Genomic DNA, 24579 nt, shown 5'->3' on the forward strand with positions numbered 1-24579 from the left:
CTTTACATTTACAGCTTTCTGAAGCCCCAGCATAGTAACAAGGGGTGAAGAACTATCAACTCTTTGTAGTTATGAAAATATGGAAGAACAAATGTGTACAAAGTATCTTCCTACAATAGCCTTCCCTCTATCAGGATTATTTTGAAGGTTAAATGGGAACAAGTGGCATGCACAGAATAAGCACTCAATTAATGCTAGCCATGATATAATGATTAAAAAAAAATCTATTTCACAAAGTTGTTGTCAGGCTAAAACAAGACTATACATTCAAAATTTACATAACTTTCAATGTGCTATTACACACATTTGTGGAATGCTAGTTAGGTGTGTTTTTACCAAGATAAAAATAGCATTTTAAACCTTAAAAATCCTAAGCTCAAAATCAATTTATACACATAATGAAAGCAATTTTATCATTCACACATTATTATAGCAGGATCCTAGAACAATGGGTATGGCCCAGAATACTTTTAAAACTGAATATAAGAAAAAACTGTGGGCTGGGAATATGGCCTAGTGGCAAGAGAGCCTGCCTCGTATACATGAAGCCCTGGGTTCAATTCCCCAGTACCACATATATGGAAAACGGCCAGAAGTGGCGCTGTGGCTCAAGTGGCAGAGTGCTAGCCTTGAGCAAAAAGAAGCCAGGGTCAGTGCTCAGGCCCTGAGTCCAAGGCTCCAGGACTAGCAAAAACAAAACAAAACAAAAAAAAAACTGTTGAAATAGTTTGCCTATGAAAAAGAAAATCTACTGGGAAAAAAACTAATAAAAGTAAAAAAGCAAAAAAATAAAAATTGTATTGACAATTTTCAAAACCTCTCTATGTTTAGGAAATATCTACAGACAAATCATTTTGTATTATATGAAAGCTCAAGAGAAACAAAAATATAATCTGCTGTAAAATTTACTAAATGCTGCATATAAAACTCAGTAGTCTAAAACTGCAGAATCAACTATTTCCAATAACACAGATATCTGAAACAAACCTCTACACAGGATTTTAATGTCATTTCTTAACATTCTTACTCCCCATTTAACAAAGTAAAAGTTATGAATGGCTCAAGTGGTAAAGTACTAGCCTTGAGCAAAATGAAGCCAGGAAGAGTGCTCAGGACCTGGGGTCAAGCCCCGGGACTGGCACAAAAAGAAAAAAAAAAGTCATACAGCAAATCAGAGGAAGTTAACTACAAAATGGCCTGTTTACAAGATTAACCCGAGACTGCCATCTGGGAACTTTGCCTTTGAAGTACTCCCTAAAAATGTCTCACTGCCTAAACTATGCTAAACTATAATTGCTCTGAGGATAAAAAGAAGTGTGTGAAGGAAGTCTGGAATTTAGGTATACTGGGCAGAAAGTACCTTTCTGAGCGGCCCAACAAAAGCTCAAGCTTACTATCTAATGAACTCCTGGGCTGAAACACTGTATACATGTTATTCTATTTTCCCTTCATGGTCAAAAGAACAAAGCTCACAGGAGGAAAACAAAATAGGAAAGCTAGTACATGGAATAGCTCCTAGTAAACAAGTTTATTATATATATATGTGTATATAAATATAATTTATAATACAAGTCTTTAGTGACTGCAATCTTTAAAGCAGAAAAACAAATTCAACAACAAGATATTGTAAACACAAGAATTTGATTAAAAAGTAATTCTCCCCTCCACCATTCTAATGCCCTCAAAAAGAAAATATTAGATAATAAAAAGTATTCAAAATCATTGCATCTGTGAATGGAGTTAGAAAAATAAACTCACTGGGGAAACCAAGAGTAGGAGAGGAGTCAATCTGACTGAAGTGCAGTTTATGCATGTGTAAACAATTAGTACACACTTCAGCATAAATGAATGTTAGAAGAGTGAAACATACTTGGTGTGTGGGTATTGGAGGGTAACAGAAAAACTGAAGTGGGTGAATATAGTCAAGACACTTTATGTCCTGTGTGAATATGGAACAATGAAGTTTGTTGAGAGTGGCTTGAGAGCCTAAGAGTGACAGAAGGAGTACGTCTGACCAGGTTCCTAACATGCACATAGACGCATGTCAAGTTGAAACCCTCTTGTATAACAAACTGACGCTCATCTTAGAAGGTGATAGGCTTAAAAAGCCTTTTGGTCACCAGGCACTGGTGGCTCACACCTGTAATCCTAGCTACTTAGGTGGCTGAGATCCGAGGACTGTAGTTAGAAGGAAGCCCATGTAAGAAAGTCTGAGAGACTTACCTCCAATTAACTACTAGAAAACCAGAAGTAGAGCTATGTGGTAGAGCACTAGCCTTGAGCAAGAGTTCAGAGGCAGTGGCCAGGCTCTGAGTTCAAGCCCCAAGACTGACCAAAAACAAACAAAAAGCAACAAAGCCTTTTTTTCTGGCACAAGCTTTATGTGGATTAAAAGTTGTATTTTTTTCATGTAGCATTGGACTGGAATACTCAACTATATATTTCAGAGAAAATTATAAATTAATTCATTCAGAAAAGGATTGCAGGGGCTGGGGATATGGCCTAGTGGCAAGAGAGCTTGCCTCCTCTACATGAGGCCCTGGGTTTGATTCCGCAGCACCACATATACAGAAAACAGCCAGAAGTGGCGCTGTGGCTCAAGTGGCAGAGTGCTAGCCTTGAGCAAAAAGGAAGCCAGGGACAGTGCTCAAGCCCTGAGTCCAAGGCCCAGGACTGGCCAAAAAAAAAAAAGAAAGAAAAGAAAAGGATTGCAAGGCCCTCCTTCTTATATGTACAACACTTAATCTTGCTTTTATTAAAGGTTCATACCAATTACACAAAGGTTACTGGTACATACCAAAGCATATAAATAAAACAAAGAACAGAAGACTGTCATAAGATCTCTTAAACAAGAAATAAAGTTCTATAAAACATTTTTCAAAGTAAAATTCAGTAATATTAGTACACATATTGCTATGACAATCACAGATAATATGTATCATATTTCTAACTAAAGCTCACTATAAGAAAGAAAGAAAAAAACAATCTGACCAAATGCTGATGGCTCACTCCTATAATCTTAACTACTCAGGAGACAAAGATAAGGAGGATCAAGGTTCAAAGCCAGCCCAAGCAAAAAGTTTGAGAGGCCCTCCCCCTCCCCCCCAGGTCAACCAGAGGTGGGCATGGAAATGTGTGTCTATCTTTCCAGCTATGCAGAAGGTTGAGTTTGAGAAGATCAAGATTCAATGCCAGCTGATGCCAAAAGAAAGTTTGCAAAACCCCATCTCAACCGTAAATGCCAATCTGTTTAGTATGTATGTGCCTCTCATCTCAGCTATGGCCAGAAGCATAAAGAGGGTAAGAATTCAAGACAGCCCAGCCAAACAACAGGACCCTGTCTCAAAAATAACCAAATATGTCATAAGTTAACAAACTTAACCTACATTGAGAGCAATCAGGATGATGTCATTTACATTGATTTTGTCAGGAGAACTTGTGCAAGCTTCAATGCCTTCCTCTGAAAGATACCTGTTAAAATAAAATGAACAGCTTATTACCTAAAATTTAAAATAACCAAATTCTTTTCTTGTCTATGTGTAATTTGGTTTTTTTTTCTGTCAGTCTCAGCTTAATTTTTTTATAAATATCTTTAAGTAAATGTACAAGGCTAAGTGTCATTTAACAAAGCAGTATATGAATACAATGTGTTTGGATCTGCATGATAGCCTTCAATAATCTCTTGCCCTTCGACCAACTCCAGCTTAATTCTTTTTTTGTTATTATAAAGGTGATGTACAGAGTAATTTGTTTTCCATTATAAAACATGTTTACTAAAAATACTAGAAAAGATATTTACATGTAGACTCCCAGCTTGCTTACTATTTCTCATAGAACAGAATGGACAATTCTGTTTTATTTGTACGCTTAAAAGAATGTCATCAATAAAATCACACATACATTTGCTGATAGAAAATATTTAAGCTTTGGTTTATTCTATAATTCAAGAAAAATTTACCTGCAAAAACCTCCGTAACATCTCAAAAATTTTATAACCACCATCAATGCTACCAGTGCCACTGTAGACATTCTTCCACATGTGGAAGTAACTGCTACTCTAAGAGCTACCTCATGCTTATTCTTGATGGCCTGGTCAGCAATCCTACCATTAACCCCTACAACACAGTGTAAGACAAACTGGACTTGGACTCAACAACCAAAAGAACATGTCTTTAAGAAACAACAAATGGAATAATTCTCTAAAGTAACATAGCAAGTGAAAAGAAAACCTAGGACTGTACAAAAGAACAACAAAAACTAAGGTTTATAAGTCTATGAGCAAGACCATGGAGATAAAATTCAGGAAAATAGACAGTATATAAACTAGAGCAATTGGTACTATTAAATGCTTAAGACCATGGCAGTGCTGAACTATTATGATGAACAAAGGTAAGTGGTCAAATGTGCTGAGAAATCTTTTGTATGTAGATGAGTCAGTAAGAATGAAGAAGTGGTAGATAGAAATTATAGTATACAGTAACCATGCAATAAAAAAATGCATGGCCAACTAAGTTAAAACATCTGTTTAATTAAAAGTATCTATGGTGATTTCCTTATCATACCATTATTTTTTTCTGCTCATTAAATGTATGTGAAACTCTAATTAATTTTCTAAAGTAAGTTATACAAATGTCAATTAAGCCCTATATCTGGAAATAATTATGTAAATCAGAAACAAGATTAGTAAAATTATACATCTTCCTTCAAGGACTTTACAGTCTCCTACACAGCATAACATCATACATAAATAACTTCCATATAAGACCAAAATAACTATAAATGAAATGTTGAAAGGACACAAAAGAAAAAAGAAAGGGAATATCATATGTAAAAAAATACGAAAGAAAGAAAATATGAAGCACATTCTAGAGGTAATATGCTAAAGCATTCGAGCTGGAAACTAAGGAAGAAGGAGAAATAAGAATAAATTGAGGTAGGATCTCAATGTTGTTTTAATTTCTATTTCTTTTATGGCCAGAGATGTTCAACATTGAACATTGAACATTGCTTCATGTGTCTACTGGCCATTCTTAACTTCTTCAGAGAAGTGTCTCTTTAACTCTTTAGCCCACTTATTAATGAGGTTGTTGCTTCTTTGATTTTTTTAATATCTTTTAACAACCAAACATCTCTATGTTCTTTTCTTCTTTACTTACTTGTGAGGGACTTAATGTTTGAGCTCTAAGTATATTTTAGAAGGCCCTTGGCTGAACACAGAGCTTTTTATGACAGCAATCCCACTCCTGGACATTTACCCAAATGAACACAAAGCAGCCCACACTAATGCCACCAGCACAACCATGTACACTGCAGAATTATTTACCATAGCTAAGATATGGAATCAACCCAGATGCCCCTCAGTGGATGAATGGATCAAGAAAATGTGGTATACATACACAATGGAATTCTATTCTTCCATCAGAAAGAATGACACTGCCCCATTCATAGGGAAATGGGAAGACATGGAAAAAAATTATCTAAAGCCAGAAGCAAAGAAACATAGGATGCATGGTTTTTCCCTCATTTGTAATAACTAGAATATGTCTACCAATCTACAAGTTAATCCAATGGGTAGTAAAAGACAAATAATTACACTTGGACATGATTAAACAGCACTCTAAACATTCGTACAATGAGAACATAGGAGGATATTATATTCTTAGGAGAAGATCACAATGGCTCTGTAGCTATGTGTACACACAAGCATACACACATAAAATGATCCTTATCAAAATGAACTCCAAGAAATGGAAACAAGAGGCTTTTTATTGTATTATTTGCTGTTACTTCTTTTTTCCCCCTTTGTCACTGGTTTTGATTTCTGCACCCTGTCTTGATATAAGTTTATCTGATTTGGGGAAGGAAGGGGAATGACAGAAACTAGGACAAAGGATAAACTAATTCAACATTGATACTCACTAGACACTATGTTGGAAATGAACTTTAGTGGGGGGCGGGGGGAGAGGGGGGAGTCTTTGATCTCTATTTAGTCATTTCCTACCATAGTAAGATCAATACCCAAATACCATCGAGGGAATTTAATGTATGAATTCCTGCTTAGCCATAAAGAAAATAAAGATAACCAAACATAGCAAAAATAGAATATAACAACTGCTAAGTCACTATGCTAAAAGGTATCTTTGATTTTACCAAATATGGAAGCTGTGATCTGCAATTTGCTAACAAATTTAAAAAATTGTTCTATTTAAATAGATCTTTCTATTGATTCTGCCCATCTTGTTTCTATATCAACTATTTGGATAGATTATAAAATATCTCTGCCCAATTTTTAATTTTTTATTATTCTTATAGGCTATTCCTGTACTAAGCCAAAAGTAATCCAATAACTGACTTGTGATTCCCTCCTGTAAGACAGAAGAAAACATCCTACAATTTTCTACTTAAATTCACACACATAAAATTTAAATTCACACATATAAAATTGATAAAGTAACAATGCTAACAAGAATTTGGGTAAAAACTATGCTTCCTACAACCTACTACAGATAAAATCAATGTATTCAATATTGCTAATGGACACATTGAGGGAGTGGGGGAAATCACAGAAAGGAAAATAAGTAGGCACACCAGAAGTAAAGTGAATGAATCCATGGAATTCTGTGCCTAGATCTCTACTAAGTCCAATGAATAGGAATATTAGAAGTCCACTAAAGTCAGAGGAAAGAGTACTTACTGTAACAAATGGTGGGAAATGAAAGATTTTTTTAATATCTTTTAACAACCAAACATCTCTATGTTCTTTTCTTTTTTACTTACAGTAGTCAACAACTATCCCAAAAGAAAGCCACAGTCTTTATTCCAACAATTAAAATAGGATGTGAATCAAAGCTGGCTTAAATTTAATTTTCTCTGTGGTTTAAATATGCACATCACAGTTATCTATTATTTAAACTTCCTCTGAGCATGAGCATTTAGTGCTAATCTTAATCTAGCAAACTGTATTTATTTATTTTATTCAAAAATCATCAAGTGAAATGTATTTTTCAATTATTACTTTTTATTTCTTTGTATGTATAAGTGTGTATATTTTGCTAAATCACTAACCTGTAATAAAACATTTTCTGTGCATTTACACACACAACTGACACTCTATTTTAATTTTCCTATACTAGCTTTTCAGACATATATTTTGAAAATAAGAACATTAAATCAAAGAACAGACAAATCATCATAAAAATCTAAACATTCTAAAGCAAATGTTTCATAAAATTAAACAGCACCAACATTGAAAGGATAAACATGCAAAAGCTTATTTAAAAGTTACTTAATTCTGAAGTATTTATTTTTAAATAAACCATTTCTGCAAATACCTTGACACATAACAATATCCATACTAGTCAACTTTCAGTATTTTAGTCACCAGATGCTCCAATTTTTTAAAGTACTCTAACATCAAAATTAAGACTTAAAGTACTAGTGAAGATCTTCTGTAAAGCAATATCTAAATTTAGCAATATTTTAAAATGTTCAAATTCTGAATGTTTAAAGTTAGATTTTTTTGTTAAGCATTTAAGACTTGCAGTTTATTAGTAAACTCATTCTGAAGGCTGTACTACTTGAAAACACCACTAGATGGCAACCTTGTTTCACAAGTAAAATCAAACTTGCTGGAACCTGAGACTCCAAGATGTAGTAAGCTAGTTTTAGAGGTTTCTGACATCTGTTTTTGTTATTAGAAAAGAGATAGTAAAAATAAATTATCTTTCAGAATTTTGGGATTTGTGATTGATATAAAAGCTACTCTGAGTTTAAAAACAACTTTTCTAGTAGCCAAAGGTATTTCTACATAACAAAAATAACAAGTATATAAGGATAATTTTTTTATCCTTTTCACAGTCATCCTTTGGAAAAACAAAAAAATAAAGCACAAATAAAATACTAGAGACTCTTTTTTTTCTAAAAAATGCTTACCAGGAACATTTTCAACACTGCAATAGTTGCTTCTGACATCAAAACAATAATATAATTTTAAGATAATTAGTAAAAGATTGGTAATAATAAATCACAAATTTCTAACCATATTTAACATATTTAAACATGTCCTCATACTTACACAATCTATGTAGATTATTAACCCCAAGCTACTGTTTTGGTATTACTATAGTAGCTGAAGCAAGAGTAATTCATACTGTAACTGATGCTAAAAATTATATTAGCCAATAACCCATGTTTACTCATTTTTGCAAACCAAGCCTTTCACATAAATTGAAATGTATAAAATGAAGATCTAGATATTTTCATTTCACTGAGGCTGTAATTATTTCATATTCCCATACTTTAATTCAGAAGAACTGAGGTTTTTTTTTTAACAAGTTAGGTGCTAATAAGTGCGATAACATGGGGCTGGGAATATGGTGTAGTGGCAAGAGTGCTTGCTTCTTATACATGAAGCCCTGGGTTCGATTCCTCAGCACCACATATATAGAAAATGGCCAGAAGTGGCACTGTGGCTCAAGTGGCAGAGTGCTAGCCTTGAGCAAAAAAAGAAGCCAGGAACAGTGCTCAGGCCCTGAGTTCAAGGCGTAGGACTGAAGAAAAAAAAAGATAACATGATACTTCTGTCCTCATCACAACACAAACGTGTTCACTACAGAACCAAATATTAATTACAAAGGCTCACTCTGACTACTGAATGCCAGGGCAAGAACCAAGGCAAAGCCTTCTGGATGGACCCAAAGGAGATCTCAGGACACACCCTGTTAAGTTTACATAAGAAACACTATTTACCAATGTCATGTTACATACCATATAGATTTGAATGCATTTTATACGTGGCTTAAAGAGGGTTTAATCTGTCCCTTAATCAAGACATGATTTTTAGTGTCACCCTTTCAATATTTGAATTTACTTAATTTTTCTGTGCTTTGGTCTCTTCTACAAAATGAAGGAACATGATGGAAATACTCATCTATAGGGCTACCCAAAATGTGACTGAAACAGTATGGAAATACCTAATGTGGTATAAACCAAACACTAAGTAAATATTAGTTCTCATTCTTTTTAAGAAGTATTACTATGGGCTGGACATATGACCTAGTGTCAAGAGCGCTTGCCTCGTATACATGAAGCCCTGGGTTCAATTCCCCAGCACCACATATATAGAAAATGGCCAGAAGTGGCGCTGTGGCTCAAGTGGCAGAGTGCTAGCCTTGAGCAAAAGGAAGCCAGGGACAGTGCTCAGGCCCTGAGTCCAAGGCCCAGGACTGGCCAAAAAAAAAGAAGTATTACTATTTCTTCTAGAAAATATTTCCAAAATGTGGGGGCTGGGAATATGGCCTAGTGGCAAGAGTGCTTGCCTTGTATACATGAAGCCCTAGGTTTAATTCCTCAGCACCACATATACAGAAAAGGCCAGAAGTGGCACTGTAGCTCAAGTGGCAGAGTGCTAGCTTTGAGCAAAAAGAAGACAGGGACAGTGCTCAGGCCCTGAGTTCAAGGCCCAGGACAAACAGCTCCAAAAGCAATACTTGCAAAACCATTTGGTGTAAACCAACTGAACAACTCATGGGGGGAGAGGGAGAGGAAGAGAGGGGAATGAGGGAGGAGGTAACAAACAGTACAAGAAACATACCCAAGCCTTACGTATGAAACTGTAACCTCCCTGTACATCACTTTGACAGTAAATAAGAAAAAAAAGAAAAAAAATTCCAAAATGTGATACCCAAAGATTTTTTAAATCTTTCAACTTCACATATATGGCATAGTCTGGCAAAAATGAAACCATACATAACTTGGCCCCTATCAGTCATGCTAGATTCTTCCCCACAAATGTCCTTGCCTTGCCAACTTCATACACAAGCTACTTTACAATTACTAAAACCATCAACTACTTCAAGTCATGTCATTTCATCTTTGTTTCCTTTTAGTTCTTCCCCATCCCCCGGCTGAAATGCTTTCTTCACTGTCTCTAACAAATATCTATTGGATCCTGAAGACTCAGCTCAAAAATCTGCTGTTTCTTCAATAAAGATCTTCAAATAAATGTTTTTTTTTCCCTCAATCATTACTCCATTACAATACATCTGGTGTTTTATTTCTTATGAACAACAGTACTCTCTGCATCAGTCAACTCACAGAAAGGTATCCTGAACACGACTTTCTCACTAGAAGTAGGCAGTAAATGCCTGACAAAATGAATACATTTCAACATTTCATTTTTCAAAAATGAACTGATTGACACTCTGAATCTCCATTTTCTTAATCCTAAAATGAAGATAGCACATATTTTCCTGTTATGGTTTTAATATAAATCACCTCTCAAAAGGCTCATGTCCCAGAGGTTTGGTTCCCAATGAAGCAGTATTCAGAGTGGAGCTTAACTGATATGATTAGTCCATTTATGGGTTTAAAAGATATACCTTGCCCTAACCTCCTCTTCTGTGTCTCTCTGCCTGCTGGCTCCCACAAAGTGAGCAGCTTTATTCCACCACAAGCTCACTGCCACCATGTTCTGCCTCAACAACACCATGACAAAAAAACAAGTGACCACAGTCCAAAAGCGATCTTTTTTTCTCTGCAGTTGTTTTTCATACTTTTCCAATGGGTTAAATATATAACACATGTTTTCTCAGTGCCTAACTTGCAGAACTTAATAAATTTAAGTATCAGTAAGTAAAAATTAGGCCTACGACAAAAGATTTAAAGGACCTTCATTCTTCTTGCCTTTTTCCAGCTGAATTCCAAAATTTATTCATATTTTCATTGGTACACATTCTTGTGAAGTATTCCCAATATTAATTTCTTTATTTAGAATTAAACTAAGACATCTTGGAAACTTTGTATTTCATTCATTTTCCAGTCTTCTTATAATTTCAGCTTGGGGCCTCAGTAATCATTAGAGTGAAACTTTTATTGGAGTGGATGGTGAATAGTGTGAGAATGTATGAAACAAAAAAATGAGAGAAAGAATAAAAGGATAGAGGAAATGGTAAATGGAAAATGACCTCATCCTCCACCATTTAAGTACTCAACAAAACACCAGGGAAGTGTTTGCTCACAGAAAAACAGAAGGGAGGAAATATAGGAGGGGCGGGAGGGAATGGGAAAAAAATAAAAGAAAAAGAAATGGAAAAGGAGGGGAAACACACGAAGTTTTTCTCCCAAACAGAATGGTTTATATCAATAGCAAATATAGGTACTAGGGATCTAGAACAAATAAGCCCATTTCATTGTAATATTTCCAGGTATAAACGTAAGATATTTAGTAGCCCATTTGATCACTCTAGTACAGAACCATCCAGTAAAAAGCTCCTTCCAAGAATCCCTACTGTATTCTGAAATGTGAAGTAAGAACCAAATGTCATGGATAATTGAGAAGAGCCTATGAAAATCAAATAAATATCAAGATTAAAAAACATGAAAAATGTCACTTAACAAAATCACATACAGAAAAATATACTGTGAGATGATTTTATCACTGTATTTACACAGGCCTAGATGATATAGCCTACAACATATCTGGGATTGTGTGTGTGTGTATACATATATTTGTATGTACATATTACAGCCTATTATTATAGGCCAAATTGCAAAGTACTAAGTCATGCTTTGATACAGATTCCTTGTAAGGTATCCAGTAAAGAGTTCTTGGGACATGATGAACCAAACACACAAGATTAATTTAAGCACAAGAGAAAACCATATAATAAATTGACATAGTAAACACAAGGTGTATGAGGCTGCTTCTTATATATCACAGCATACTGTTTTAGGCTTTTTTTTTTTTTGAAGTACTAGAATTTAAACACAGGGCCTCATGCTAGCTAGAGAGGCATTCCACCACTTGAGTCACATCTCTAGCCTATAAAGGGAAAAAATATTAATAATTAGCATGAGGGACTATATTCTAAAAGAAATGAAAAATGTAAAGCATAGTAAATTCATGAATCAGTACCAAGGTTATTAAGTATTACACATAGTACATAATTAAATTTTTATAGATTAGTAGCATAGCATTAGCACCAACAAGTAATGTGTTGTACTATCATATTTATCTTGGCTATAATGTTACTAGTCAACAAGAAAGTTTCAGATTCATTATATTTCAATGAGACAAACATCATATATGTGGCCTCAATTACTACATTTAAGTTTTCTATATAATTAGCAAAAAAAAGCAGATACCAATTACTACAACATTAATAACAATCATTACTACAGTATTAATAACAACTACTTAAGCATTTAAACACTATAATTTTTATTATTAACAACAGAAAAAAAAACCAAATAATTTAGAGTTCTACCTAATAAAGGTTATACAGAAGAAAAATACAGACAGGAAATTATCAGAAGAAAAATATAACGAATTTCTTAATTCTTTAAGAAAAATACTAGTAGTATCTAAAGACCCCAGAAAGTCCCCAACAAATCAACACAATAAGGGGAAGAAATACTGAGATATATACCTGTGAATTTTCAACATGTCAAAGATAAAAAGATCCTAGAGAAAGCAAAAAACTAAGTGAAAAAGAACTAGGCTAGTACCACACTTTTCATAACTAATGCCTTCTAGATGATGAAAGAAAATGATTTCTTCTTATAATTCTATAACCATCAAAAATGTCACTCGGAAGTGAGAGTTAGATAATTATAGTTTCAGATATGAAATTGCAAAGATGTTTACTTTTTTTGTAGGAAATAAGATTACATGAGGATGTGATCTAACAAGGAAATTAAATAAAGAATGTAATCAGTGAATAAGTAAAACTGAGAAGACTAATAAATTGAAATTATAAGAGATGAACAGCAGAACTAAAGAACCACCATCGCAAAATGGAAAAAGGGAGGAGAGTATTTCAAAGAAGAAAGAAAACAATAATAAACTGGGGGGGGGGGGGAACACTCAAAAAGAAGGAATGCCATACATCCTATCACTTTCTCTCACTATTAGTATACTGACATTTTGAATTGGACAACTATTTGTTGTAGGAAGTTGTATGTATAGTGTAAGATGTTTGTTTAGCAGCATCTAAGGGTTCTATATACTATATACCAGTGGCACTCTGTAAATTTATAACCAAAAATGTCTCTATACGTTATCAAATGTCTCCAGGTAACCTCTGTCACCAACTGAGAATGTGTGCTTTAGAGGAACTGGAAGATAAGGCAATGCCAGAAAAGAAAAAATTAGAAACTTACAAAATACACACACACACACACACACACACACACACACACACAAAGAATGCTGTATAGAAAAATAAAATCAGACCTTATAGGCTCTTCTACAAAGAAAATCTGCAGTCAAGATTTAAAAGCTTAATTTTGACTACAGCATCAACTAATAGAAAACATATAAATAATTATGACTGCATGATAGAACACACATTATCATTCACCTTGGCTCTGTAAAAATATGAATAAATAGGTAATTCAAATTATAAGCTGCTAAAAACAATGTAATGCATTAGGAAAGAAAGGTAAGTAAAGAATAAAGTTAAATTAAAACTTATGAAATCAAAACAGCCTAGAGATACCATATTATTCTGAAAAAAAAAGAAACATTTAAAAGTAGGAAGAGGGAGAAGAAAGATGGATAGATCATGGCTATGAGTTTTCATTATAAATCCTTCTCTTAACAGTTCATTTTAAAATATAATCTTATATTACTTTAACAGACATTTTATGAAATTTTATAAAATTCAGTATCTTTTACAAGAAGAAATCATGGATTAAAATAGAGCACTCATAGAACAGTGTCAACTATAAACATCCTGAAACTCAGTGTAATCTGACTTTATAAATGCTACCAAAGAGAACTGACTCAAATTACTCAAAAAACATGTACAAAAACAATCTGTCAAAACTTTCAGTAGGTAAAATAAATTCTCTAAAAACAAATTTTGACTCTCAGTAATGCAGAAATACTAGAAATATTTAAGCTGGGCAATGGTCGAATTACAAGTTTTCTTTCAGATAAAATTAGTTGGGAAAGTATAATAAATCGAAAGTTATACAAGCATCAACAGTCAAGCTACTCAGCTACTCATGAAGTTTAAGGGTAAAGTCAGTACAATCAGTAAAATCAGTACATAAGCAGATTATCAGAATAGCTATCAGATAGCAGGATTAAGATGATGATAATTACAATAACAATTAGTGTGTGAGTGTGTGTGTGTGTGTGTGTGTGTGTGTGTGTTGATAACAGTGTTTGAACTGTTTGAACTCAGGGCCTCCGTCCCTCACTCAGCTTGCTAGATGTGGCTAGCTAGTCTAGCTTTGCCATGGTTATTTAGGAGATGGAGTCTTTGGACTTATCTCTCTAGGCTGACCTCAAACTGTGATCCTCTGATCTCAGCCTCCTCACAGGTAGCTAGGTATAAGCCACTGTCACCCAGCTACAGTGACAATTATTACAGAAAATATTTTTTATTATTTAAAAAAAAAAGAGCTATGTAACTAGACAGTGGGCACGGGGGGTGGGGAGGGGGAAACAGGAGAATGAAGAAAGGGGTGACATAACTAAGAAGCATTGTACTTATAACCAGACTTAGGGAATTGTAACACCTTTCTTTGTACAACTAAATAATAATAATGATGATAGTAATAGGAATAAAAGAAAACCATTTCTGTGCCTTTAAGATACCAGACAAGAATCTAAGCATTTTTAAAGTATTCTTCAATCCTCACAATAACTCTACATAAGAAAATTTAGATTTGCTAACCTGCCCAGTTATACAGTTATGCAAAGTTATACATTTACTATACATGATAAAATGGTATCTAGGAATGGGAAAGTTGGTAAAAGAGTAGTTAGAGGAAGAACTGAACACTAGAGCTATGCCCATCTGGAGAACAGTACAGTGTCATGAACTGATCCCACTGGGTAGAGAGAAGAGTATGATACTTCCTGTTTCTCTCTTCATAATATAAAAGAATTCAGACAAAAGCAGCTTGATGAAGGTAAAAGGAAACTAAGCAGAATTGTTCAGTACCATACCTATATTGGTGCCAGACTTAAAAATGCAGTACTGTAGAAAGTTCCTTGCAAAAGGTCTAAAAGACCTTCTAAACATAACCAAGTCACCATTTCTTAGGGAAAAAAGTAAAGAAAATATGACTGGGCCTGTATTTTCTTTAAAATATGTAATTAAACTTACTTTGTATTTCATGTAGTAAAATCTAACTTTTGTGTGTACCAGAATCAGGGCTTGAATTCAGGGTCTCCCACTCTTGCTTAGCTTTTTTTGCTCAAGATAGTGCTTGACCACTTACGCCACTGCTCCACTGCTGGCTTTTTATTGGTTATTTGAAGATAAAAGTATCTTATATTTGTCTGCCTGGTCTGACTTCAAATTCTCATCCTCTGATCCCCACCTTTTAGGTAGTTAGGATTATGGGCATGAGCAAATAGTGCCCAGCAAAATCTAGATTTTAAATGAAAAAAAAAAAAAAAAAACAACCCAACAACAATAGCAAAAAAAAAAAAAAAAAAAAACCCAACCCCATAAACCAAGTATGCTAACAGAAATACATTCTTAGTCACCTGAATCAGGCTATTTATTAGTTACAAAAGCTTGGTATCTCCTGGCAACATTTGTTTTGCTACATTTATCCATATTCCAATCATTTATAAAAATATTAAGTAAAATATTATTTAGGAAGTGCAGATGGGAGGATGTTGGGTCAAGACCAAGCCAGGTCAGCACCAAGCCAGGTGCTATAAAAGCACTCAAGATGTATTATTCTCATTTAATGGCTGGACTCACCTGCTACCTGCTATGGGAAAGTACAAAAGTTGGGACCAACGTCATTTGCCTGCCTGCCACAGGGATACTGAGAAGCACAAGTAAGAGGACTATAAGCCAGGAAGGCCCAAGCATAAAGTGTGACCTTAGCTCAGAAATATCCAAAGCAAAAAAGATGTGGCTTATAGATAGAGCACCTGCCTAGCAAGCAAGAGGCCCTGAATTCACTCTCTAGTACAACAAAAAAAAAAAAAAAAAAAAAAGGAAAGAAAAAGAAAACTTAAATGCTGACACCTAACGCTGAGGGATTGCATTTTATATTTTTATGCTTCTCCAACTAAACAAGCAGTCATTAATTCTAACTACTTTTTACATATATGAAATAGTGGTTAACTTTAATTTTTATGGTTAAAAAATGAAAACATTTGCATTGGATTGTCCATACTTAAAAAATTATTATCAATGCACAAAGTTTATGAAAAATATTCTGTCGCACAATTTAAACTGAAAAATTATTCATAACTACTAATCTACATTTTAAATAAGCCACTACATTCAAAATATTATCAACAGTTTTAGTTAATGTCAATGTAACACACTAAATCCATTTATACCTATAATCCAATTTAATGCAATTTATGTCACAGAAGAAACAAATACAAATAATTAGCACCCTAGGGAAATAATCTGTCTTTTCTAAACATTCTAAAATTCAAGTTAAAGTGTATAAAAACAACATAACCAACATAAACTAAAAATTACAAAATGGAAACCAGACATTGGTTGCTTAAACGTATAATCCTAGCTACTCAGGAAGCTGAGATCTGAGGATCTGAGATCAAAGTCAGCCCAGACAAGAAAGTCCATGAGATTATTATCTCCAATTACCCACCTAAAGGCCAGAAGTAGAGGTATGGCTCAAGTGGTAGAGCACTAACCTTGAGCAAAAAGGCTCAGAGACAGGACCCAGACCCTGAATTCAAGACTGAGGATCAGGGCGCGCACACACGCGCACACACACACAATTACAAAATGGAATTCTAAAGCACAAAAATACCATACTAAAAAAAAAAGAAAATATTATTATAGATAACCAAGAAGCATAGTGAGCCTCACTACGGCCAGTATAATGATATTCTCCTATCAGTAAAATAAAAGGACTAGACTACATAACCACATGCATTAGCAGTTAAAGTTCCATGTTGCAATGACCAAAAGAACCTTTGCTCATTGATATTCTGGAATAAGGTAGCTTTTATTATTTCAAAATAAGAATGGAATAGTATATCTACTACTATGTCAATATTCTACCATAATTTTACAAAAATTACAGATTTAAGGAAATTTTAAGGACAATTTACAAAGAGATTTATTGGTTACTAATTCCACAGTGTTTTATACTACTAATAGACAAGTTCTGTTACATATGGACTATTAAAAGGGAGAGAAATGGAGTTCCACAAAGGAGCCAGAGACCATCTTTCACAAGTAAACAACCAAACCAGATTCAAATATAAATATATCAGAGAACTAAAAACACCAAGAAACATATATGAACTAAACTCAAAAGTAGAAAGTTCTTCAGCTAAACTGAAAAGTGATGGTTCCTTTGCTGAAGAGACTAACAACTACTTCATCCCTCCCAGTAAAAGAGGAATCTCTCTTTCTGGTAGACCACAACATGCATAAGGAAAAACCAATGTGATTTAAGACATTTTTTACAGCCACATGTAGTCTGGCATAAAAGATTAGAATCCCAAAGATTAGACCCAACTGCAACTACCTTGCCAAATCTCTCTTAAGTATAAGGTGTTGTGTTAGCTTGACAGGAAGACTAACAGTAAGAGAAACAGAGAGAGGGGAGGGAGAGGGAAAGGGAGAGGAAGAGGGGAGGAGAGGAAAGAAGGAAGAGAGAAAAATAAAAAAGAGTAGCTTTTGAGCACTTACTTTCAGCTACAAAAGACTACAAAAGAACTCCTTGTCTCTATTCTCCACACCTGCAATTCCAGACCCTCTAACATGCAACTACCAAAAACAAAGCTAAGAGAACAGAGAAAAACTCTAGGAGGTACTACCCTGGATATCAGCAAGGGAAAGCTGAGTAAAGTTTCTTAACTGAGATTAGAGATAGTCCAGGCAGAGGAAACAGGCAACAGAGCCACAAGAGATCTCTTAAAAGCACAGAAAAAAGATCATGAACCATGAGCCTAGTAATTGGATAGTAAAACTGATAGGAAAGGATCTCCCATTGCTTCACAGCTGACAGTTGAGCTGTGAAGCAAAAGCAATCTTGAATCAAATCTATTAGTGCTTGTATTCCAGGTACTACTAAAGGAAAAGTTGACAACCCACCCTGAAAGCATCTGAAATCAGTAAATCAAACTCACTCACATACACACATACACACACACACACACACACACACACACACACACACACCACAATAATCACAAATCTGATTGACTCAGTCCTCTTAAGATTTAGAAGGGAAGCATGGAAATGAATATTAATTTAAGTCTGTGCAGTTCTTTCATACAAAATGCCTAGAATGCAATAAAAAAATTACATAGCACACCATAAAAAATTAACAGAAGTAATCAACTAACTACTGTCAACCGACAGGCACTTGAAAATGTCACTCGGATATAAAAATTTGTCTATTTTTTATAAAGCAATTTCATCCCAAATGTTATTCAAAATAAAAAATACAGACCCGTTAAGTAGAACTATTCACATTATTTCCCAAACTGTAAACAACCTACAATGTCTATCAACACTATAATGACTTAAACTGTGGCACATTCAAATATGACCCACTACAATTAAAATAATAATAAAATTGACACAGAACATGAATGAGTCTCAAAAGCATTTATTCTTGGGAAGTAAGAAAATGCAAATGTATTCCTGTTTTCAAGATGCTTAATTACAAGGAGACATGAAGACAGATGTGGAAAAAAAACAAAATAGGGCACCATCCAGTGAAAGAGAAAATCAGGAAAAAATGGTCTTGGATGATAGGAGCATTCTGTATCTTGTTTGATATGATGATTACATAAATATATAGTCAAACTTATACTAACCATGTAAGAGTTATGTATTTTAATGTATTTTAATCATGCCACAATTTAAAAAGAAAAATCAATGAACATTTATTTGTTAAGTAAAACTTTGTTCTGAGTGCTAAGAGAATATAGTGTTTAACCTCAAGTAAATTCAACCTCCATAAAGCTTGGTTCATTTGAGGAGACAAGACATATAAAAAACTACAGCACCAAGTTAGCAATAGAATGCTAAAGGTGCTTAAATAAAGGACCCCAGAGTGGACTTATAATAGCTGATGGCTCTGTTTTAAAATGATAAACAAGAATAAGTTAAATTGTAAGTCATATCCAAGGCTTCCAAAGGGAAAAATTCAAGTAACAAGAAGAAAAAACAGATTTGTGAGAGGATTTTGTACACAAATTGTTTTACAATTGGCCCTCTGTATGCATGGGTTCTGCATTCCCATGTTCAACCAAGTGAAGGTCAAAATATTATTTTTAAAAACAACTACAGTCGTACTAAACATACAGACTTTTTCTGACATTATTCCCTAACAGTAAAACAACAACTTAAAATAGTACAGACATGGTTTAAAGTAGGAGAAGAAGGAATGTGTAGGCTGTATGTAAATATTGTACAATTTCATTTAAGGGATTTGAGCATCCTCCAATTTTGTTAACTGTAGGGAGTCTTGAAACTAATCCTCCAAGCATAGAGAGAAAGGATTTACAAGGCTGGATCCTTAAATACAGGCCCTGGTAGAGTTAGGAATCAACAGACAAATTAGTTTACATCTGAAAAACAATAGAAGCTGATAAAAAAAAGAGAGAGAGAGAGGGAGAGAGAGAGAAAGAGAGCAGGTGGACCAAAATCTGTTACAACTAATTTGGAACATAAGAAAAGGCAATGAAGGGTGGAATGAGGATATTATAAAAAGAAATGATCAGTAAATGATGAAAAGAATAAAATTTCTGCAGCATTAGGGTAGACACTGCAGAGAGAATTGTAATAGCAAATTACAAGGCTAAGAAATGCTATTCAATGTAGAAAAAAGGTTAGTAGGGAAAGGCCTGAAAGTTATATCACAAGTGGAAAGTCATTAGTATTCAACCAAAGTGTTTAAATGAATGAATACATGTCTGTACATATATATGTAGACATACATACATATCAGAAAAGCTAGATACAAAGTATTTTCTAAAACAGGAAACTGACTTGGGAGAAAAAAGTCTCATTTTACAAATAATTATAAAATTAATGTTTCAAATGTAGACTCAATGATGAAAAGAATACCACTGATCAAAATGTATTGTATTCACAAACTGACACCATGAGCTCAAACCCCTTTGTACAGCTGCTTAAGAGAAGTACAGATACACTCATGTGTTGGTCTGAAAACAGCACTAAGAGTGGAATTAGCAATTGATCATATCAACTCAATAAAACAGGTAAAAGTATTTCCAAAAAGTATTTTCACTGCTTTTTGTAACTACAGACTTAAAATAGTTAAAAAAAATAAAAAAAGAATGCTTACAACTCTTTAGAATATTTATAATTAGAGACATTTCATTCATGGAACTGATTCAATAAAATCGCAAAGTTATTTGTGATGTACTTTTTGACACTACATTAGCCCTTAAATCACCACATCTTATCTATTTACAAAGTAAAATTTTTCAAGCATCCAACAAAGTTAATTCTTAAGCAGAGACCATTTAAGATACAATCAGCCCGTCAGATGTGGTAGTTCAAGCTTGAATTCCTAACTCTTTGGCACCAGTGGCTCATGCCTGGTAATCCTAGCTATTCAGGAGACTGAGATCTGAAGATCACAGTTCAAAGCCAACCAGGGCAGGAAGGTCTGTGGCTCAAAGTGGTAGAGCACTAGCCTTGAGCAAAAGAGCTCAAGGACAGGTCCAGGCCCTTAGTTTAAGACCCATGGCCAAGAAAAGTAAAGAACAAAAAAGAAACTCTATATGTGCTTATGACAGCTGGTGAACATGTAATTAAATATTAAATAAACTTGAAAATCTAGTAAAAACAAAGCGGGAAGACAACCTAAAAAAATTATCAGCAGTAACTAAAATAGAGGGAAACGTACATCTTGGTCTTGCTCAACTTCAAAACATAATAATCAAAGACTCAGATGGTACCTGGGTACCCTAACTCCATCATCCCCAAAAAACAAAATTGCCCAAAGTAGTCAAACACAATCCTGGAGAAATCATATTTGTTGAATGTATGAATATGGTGGTTGTTTTTGTTTTTCCCTCCAAAACATGCAGAAGTTTAATCCCCATTGTGAGAGAATAGAGTAGAAACAATAGGACTATGATAACTGAGTGTGAGTTAAAGTCAGCAGGGTAGAAACCCACATGATTGAATACTAGTAATTTTAAAAGAAGGCAGAGTAAAAGACAAGAAGACACACACATGCTCCTTACTACGCAATGCCCTGCAACACCAAGGAATTCTACCACCAGCAAGGCCTTTATTAGATCCTCACACTTGGACATTCAGAACCATGAGGTAAAATAAATTTAAAACCTATCTACCCTGTGTTATTATGTTATCAGTAACAGAAATGGACTAGCACATCATTACTATGCAATTTCAAGTGGAACCTACTGAGAGAATTAGCTAGCTAACAGCCTCAAGAAAAAAAAAATCATAGCAAATCCTCTGGAGTTTCAGAAGCCCCCACATGCCAACTTGGAATCTCAGTATACAGAAAAAGACACCTATACTTGACATTTTGAGTACGGGGACACTTCAGGAACACTGAGAAAAAGCCTGTTTTACCTGCTTTGTGTCCTAACCAAGAATTGGTTCATAATTCTCTGGTTGTAGTTGTAAATTAACAAAAAGAGCAGTGACCTCAGGTAAAAAGCCCCAATAGGCTGGGATCCCTATTGAAGCTCACTGCACTAGGAAGTACCTAGATACCCACTTTTGTACTTCATGTGAGATCCAAGCATGAAACAGAATCTTTTCATACAAATGGCTTTCTGACCAAGTACCCACACCTATAAGAAATTGTGAAATGTCAAAAATATATAAATAAAAGTAATACTTTGCAGTACATCTAATAAAACATCAAGTGTGTAAGGAAGTAATTAGGACCCAGGAAAAGCTTCTGAAAACAGTTTAAATTAATAATGTTTTTCTGTCAGCACTTCTTTACCTAAGAAATGTCATCAACATAATTTAAATTTTATCTCTAACACAAAAACACACTCAAGTGTAATCATTAATTACATTATCACCAAATATAGTTCATAGTAACACAATACTATCAGGGTAGAAACTAAATTGAGAGCACTTTCTATTATAGGTTATTTCTTCATAAAACTGTTAAAATTTTACATCATTTCAAAATAACAAACTTCTCTACAAAAACAAATAGAAATTTCGTGTTACTTGAGGACATATCAGCAAACATACCAAGGGATGACATTAACATTCATTTCACAATCATGTGTCTGTGGTGTGCCTCACACCCTACTACAGATTATGAATACTAGAAAAATGTGGAAAAACTCAATCATTCCCTTACAAAACTATCAGGCATCAATCAAACTATTTCAACTCATTAGAAAAGCCAAATAATCACTTATTTCTCTGGATCTAAAAGTGGAATATATGGCAAAAAAAAAAAACACCTCACTAACTTTATTACAAAACCTACTGAATTTCTGCACTCATGAACATATCCATGTTCTTATTTCCCTCTCAAAACAAGACTGAACTGAATCAATTCTAGATCCATTATAAAGTACTGGCCTAATTTAACAGACTTTTCATCAACATTCAGTAATTAGTATTTCATCTTAGGTATTTCACAGAACTCACCTCTATAATGTTCAAACTGGAGTTGCAGTAGGGACTGTCTGACACCCGTTAAGGCTGACAAAAATTCTTTGATACACGCTGAGGCAGGCACATATGCTTCTTATTGGCTAGCAATGGCCAACTGCCTATACTAATAGTTTTGTATGGTGCCCACTCCTGGTACCCCTTAAAATTTAATAAAATAAAAATGTTTATTCTTAACTTCTTCCCTCAGTATGCATGACAGATTACATTCTGAAAGGTAACAGCTAATGTTTAGTATTATTTAGATGTATATTATATTGGAGGACAGGGGTTTATGGGAATTTTTTTTAAATCTTAAGATACTGAATTTATAATGTTTCAAAATCACTGTCTCTCTACTACCAACTCAAGAAACTAATAATAATCTTGGAACTCTTAGAGATATGTCCATTTTCTCTTCTTACAAAAGTCAATGGTTTTATAATGCATCCTAAAGCGCTTTCCATCTCTGCCAGATCTTTAAAGGCTACTTATGTCCTCTTAAATTTCTCAATACTGGAACCTAGCCTTTGAAACAAAGCACAGTCTGTAGATTACTGCTGTTCTACAGAAATAGAATTCAAGCCAGATATGTAAACCCTAACTTTTCTACTAACCACATTTTAAAAAGAAAAAGATTAACTTCATATATTTTTTTTTTTTTTTTGGCCAGTCCTGGGCCTTGAACTCAGGGCCTGAGCACTGTCCCTGGCTTCTTCCCGCTCAAGGCTAGCACTCTGCCTCTTGAGCCACAGCGCCGCTTCTGGCTGTTTTCTGTATATGTGGTGCTGGGGAATCGAACCTAGGGCCTCCCGTATCCGAGGCAGGCACTCTTGCCACTAGGCTATATCCCCAGCCTAACTTCATATATTTTAACACACATATTGAAAATATTATTTCAATACATAAACAATTTAAAAGCTGAGGTCCTTACATGCATTCAGATTTTTGTCCTAGGTCTTCCAAACCCAGCATCCATTTTCCATTTACAGCACATCTAAATTTCAACTGCATATATTTTAAGTATTCAGTACTCAAATGTGGCTATATGGTTTAGATCAGAACAGTTCCTCCACAGGCTCATGTGTTGAATGCTGGGTTCCCAATGCACCAGGGACTACTTACTGGAAGTGACTGGATTATAAGGGCTTTGACTCAATCAATGGATAGAACCACAGATAAATGAATCATAACCGGACTATTAGGAAGTGAAGGAAACTATAGATTGTGGGGCCTAGCTAAAAGAAGTAGGTCACTGAGACTGTGCCCTAGTAGAGCTTTTTCTTTTTTTTCTCTCTCTCTCCCTCTGCTTTCCCTCCTCCCTTCCCTCCATCCTTCCTAGCCACCAAAAAGTTAGCAGCTTTCCTCCACTATGCCTACTCTGCCATGATACTCTGCCTCACAACAGGCTCAGAAGCAACTGGGTCAACTGACATGAATTGAAACCTCTGAAATCATGAGTCAAAATAAACCTTACCTGTTCAATTAGTTCTTCTCTGGTATTTTGCCACATTAGAAAGATGATCAATACTAGGCCAATTCCTACCATAATGAACAGTACAGCCTTACATAATGATTCATGCATTATTCCAATAACTAGTTACATTCAAAGTTTTTATTCTGTATTTTCTTCTGACTTCTTGTATTTCATATTGCCTGATATTTTAAATGTCTCAATGGCAACACACACACACACACACACACACACACACACACACACACACAGTAAATAATACTCAACTGTGATTCCTGGCCTAAACCCCCAAAATGTGAATATTTTCTAAAGGTTCCCTATCTAAATGAATTGTAATTAATTTTGGTACACAACTCTGAAAAGCAGACATGAACTTCTTGACACTTCCTTTGTCACCCCTAAACCTAATCCATGAAAGTTCTGTCCATTTTCCTAATAAATACCACTCTAATCAATGTACTGCTATCTACTGCAACCATCACCAGCATTTTCTTC

General features: G+C 34.6%; 1 protein-coding gene across 5 annotated transcripts in view; it reads right to left on the reverse strand.

The window, feature by feature from the left end:
- Positions 1-24579, reverse strand: part of Tdrd3 (tudor domain containing 3) — a 94535-nt gene that overhangs the window by 64254 nt on the left and 5702 nt on the right. For all 5 annotated transcript variants that reach the window (XR_007210328.1, XM_048341268.1, XM_048341267.1 and 2 more), the window contains exon 2: positions 3387-3471. Coding sequence is in view for 3 of the 5 variants with exons in the window: in XM_048341268.1 (XP_048197225.1) it covers positions 3387-3471 (85 nt within the window). In the remaining 2 variants the exon portion in view is untranslated. The remainder of the gene's footprint in view (positions 1-3386; positions 3472-24579) is intronic.

This window comes from Perognathus longimembris, chromosome 3, assembly GCF_023159225.1.
Source record: "Perognathus longimembris pacificus isolate PPM17 chromosome 3, ASM2315922v1, whole genome shotgun sequence".
Classification (NCBI taxonomy): domain Eukaryota; kingdom Metazoa; phylum Chordata; class Mammalia; order Rodentia; family Heteromyidae; genus Perognathus; species Perognathus longimembris.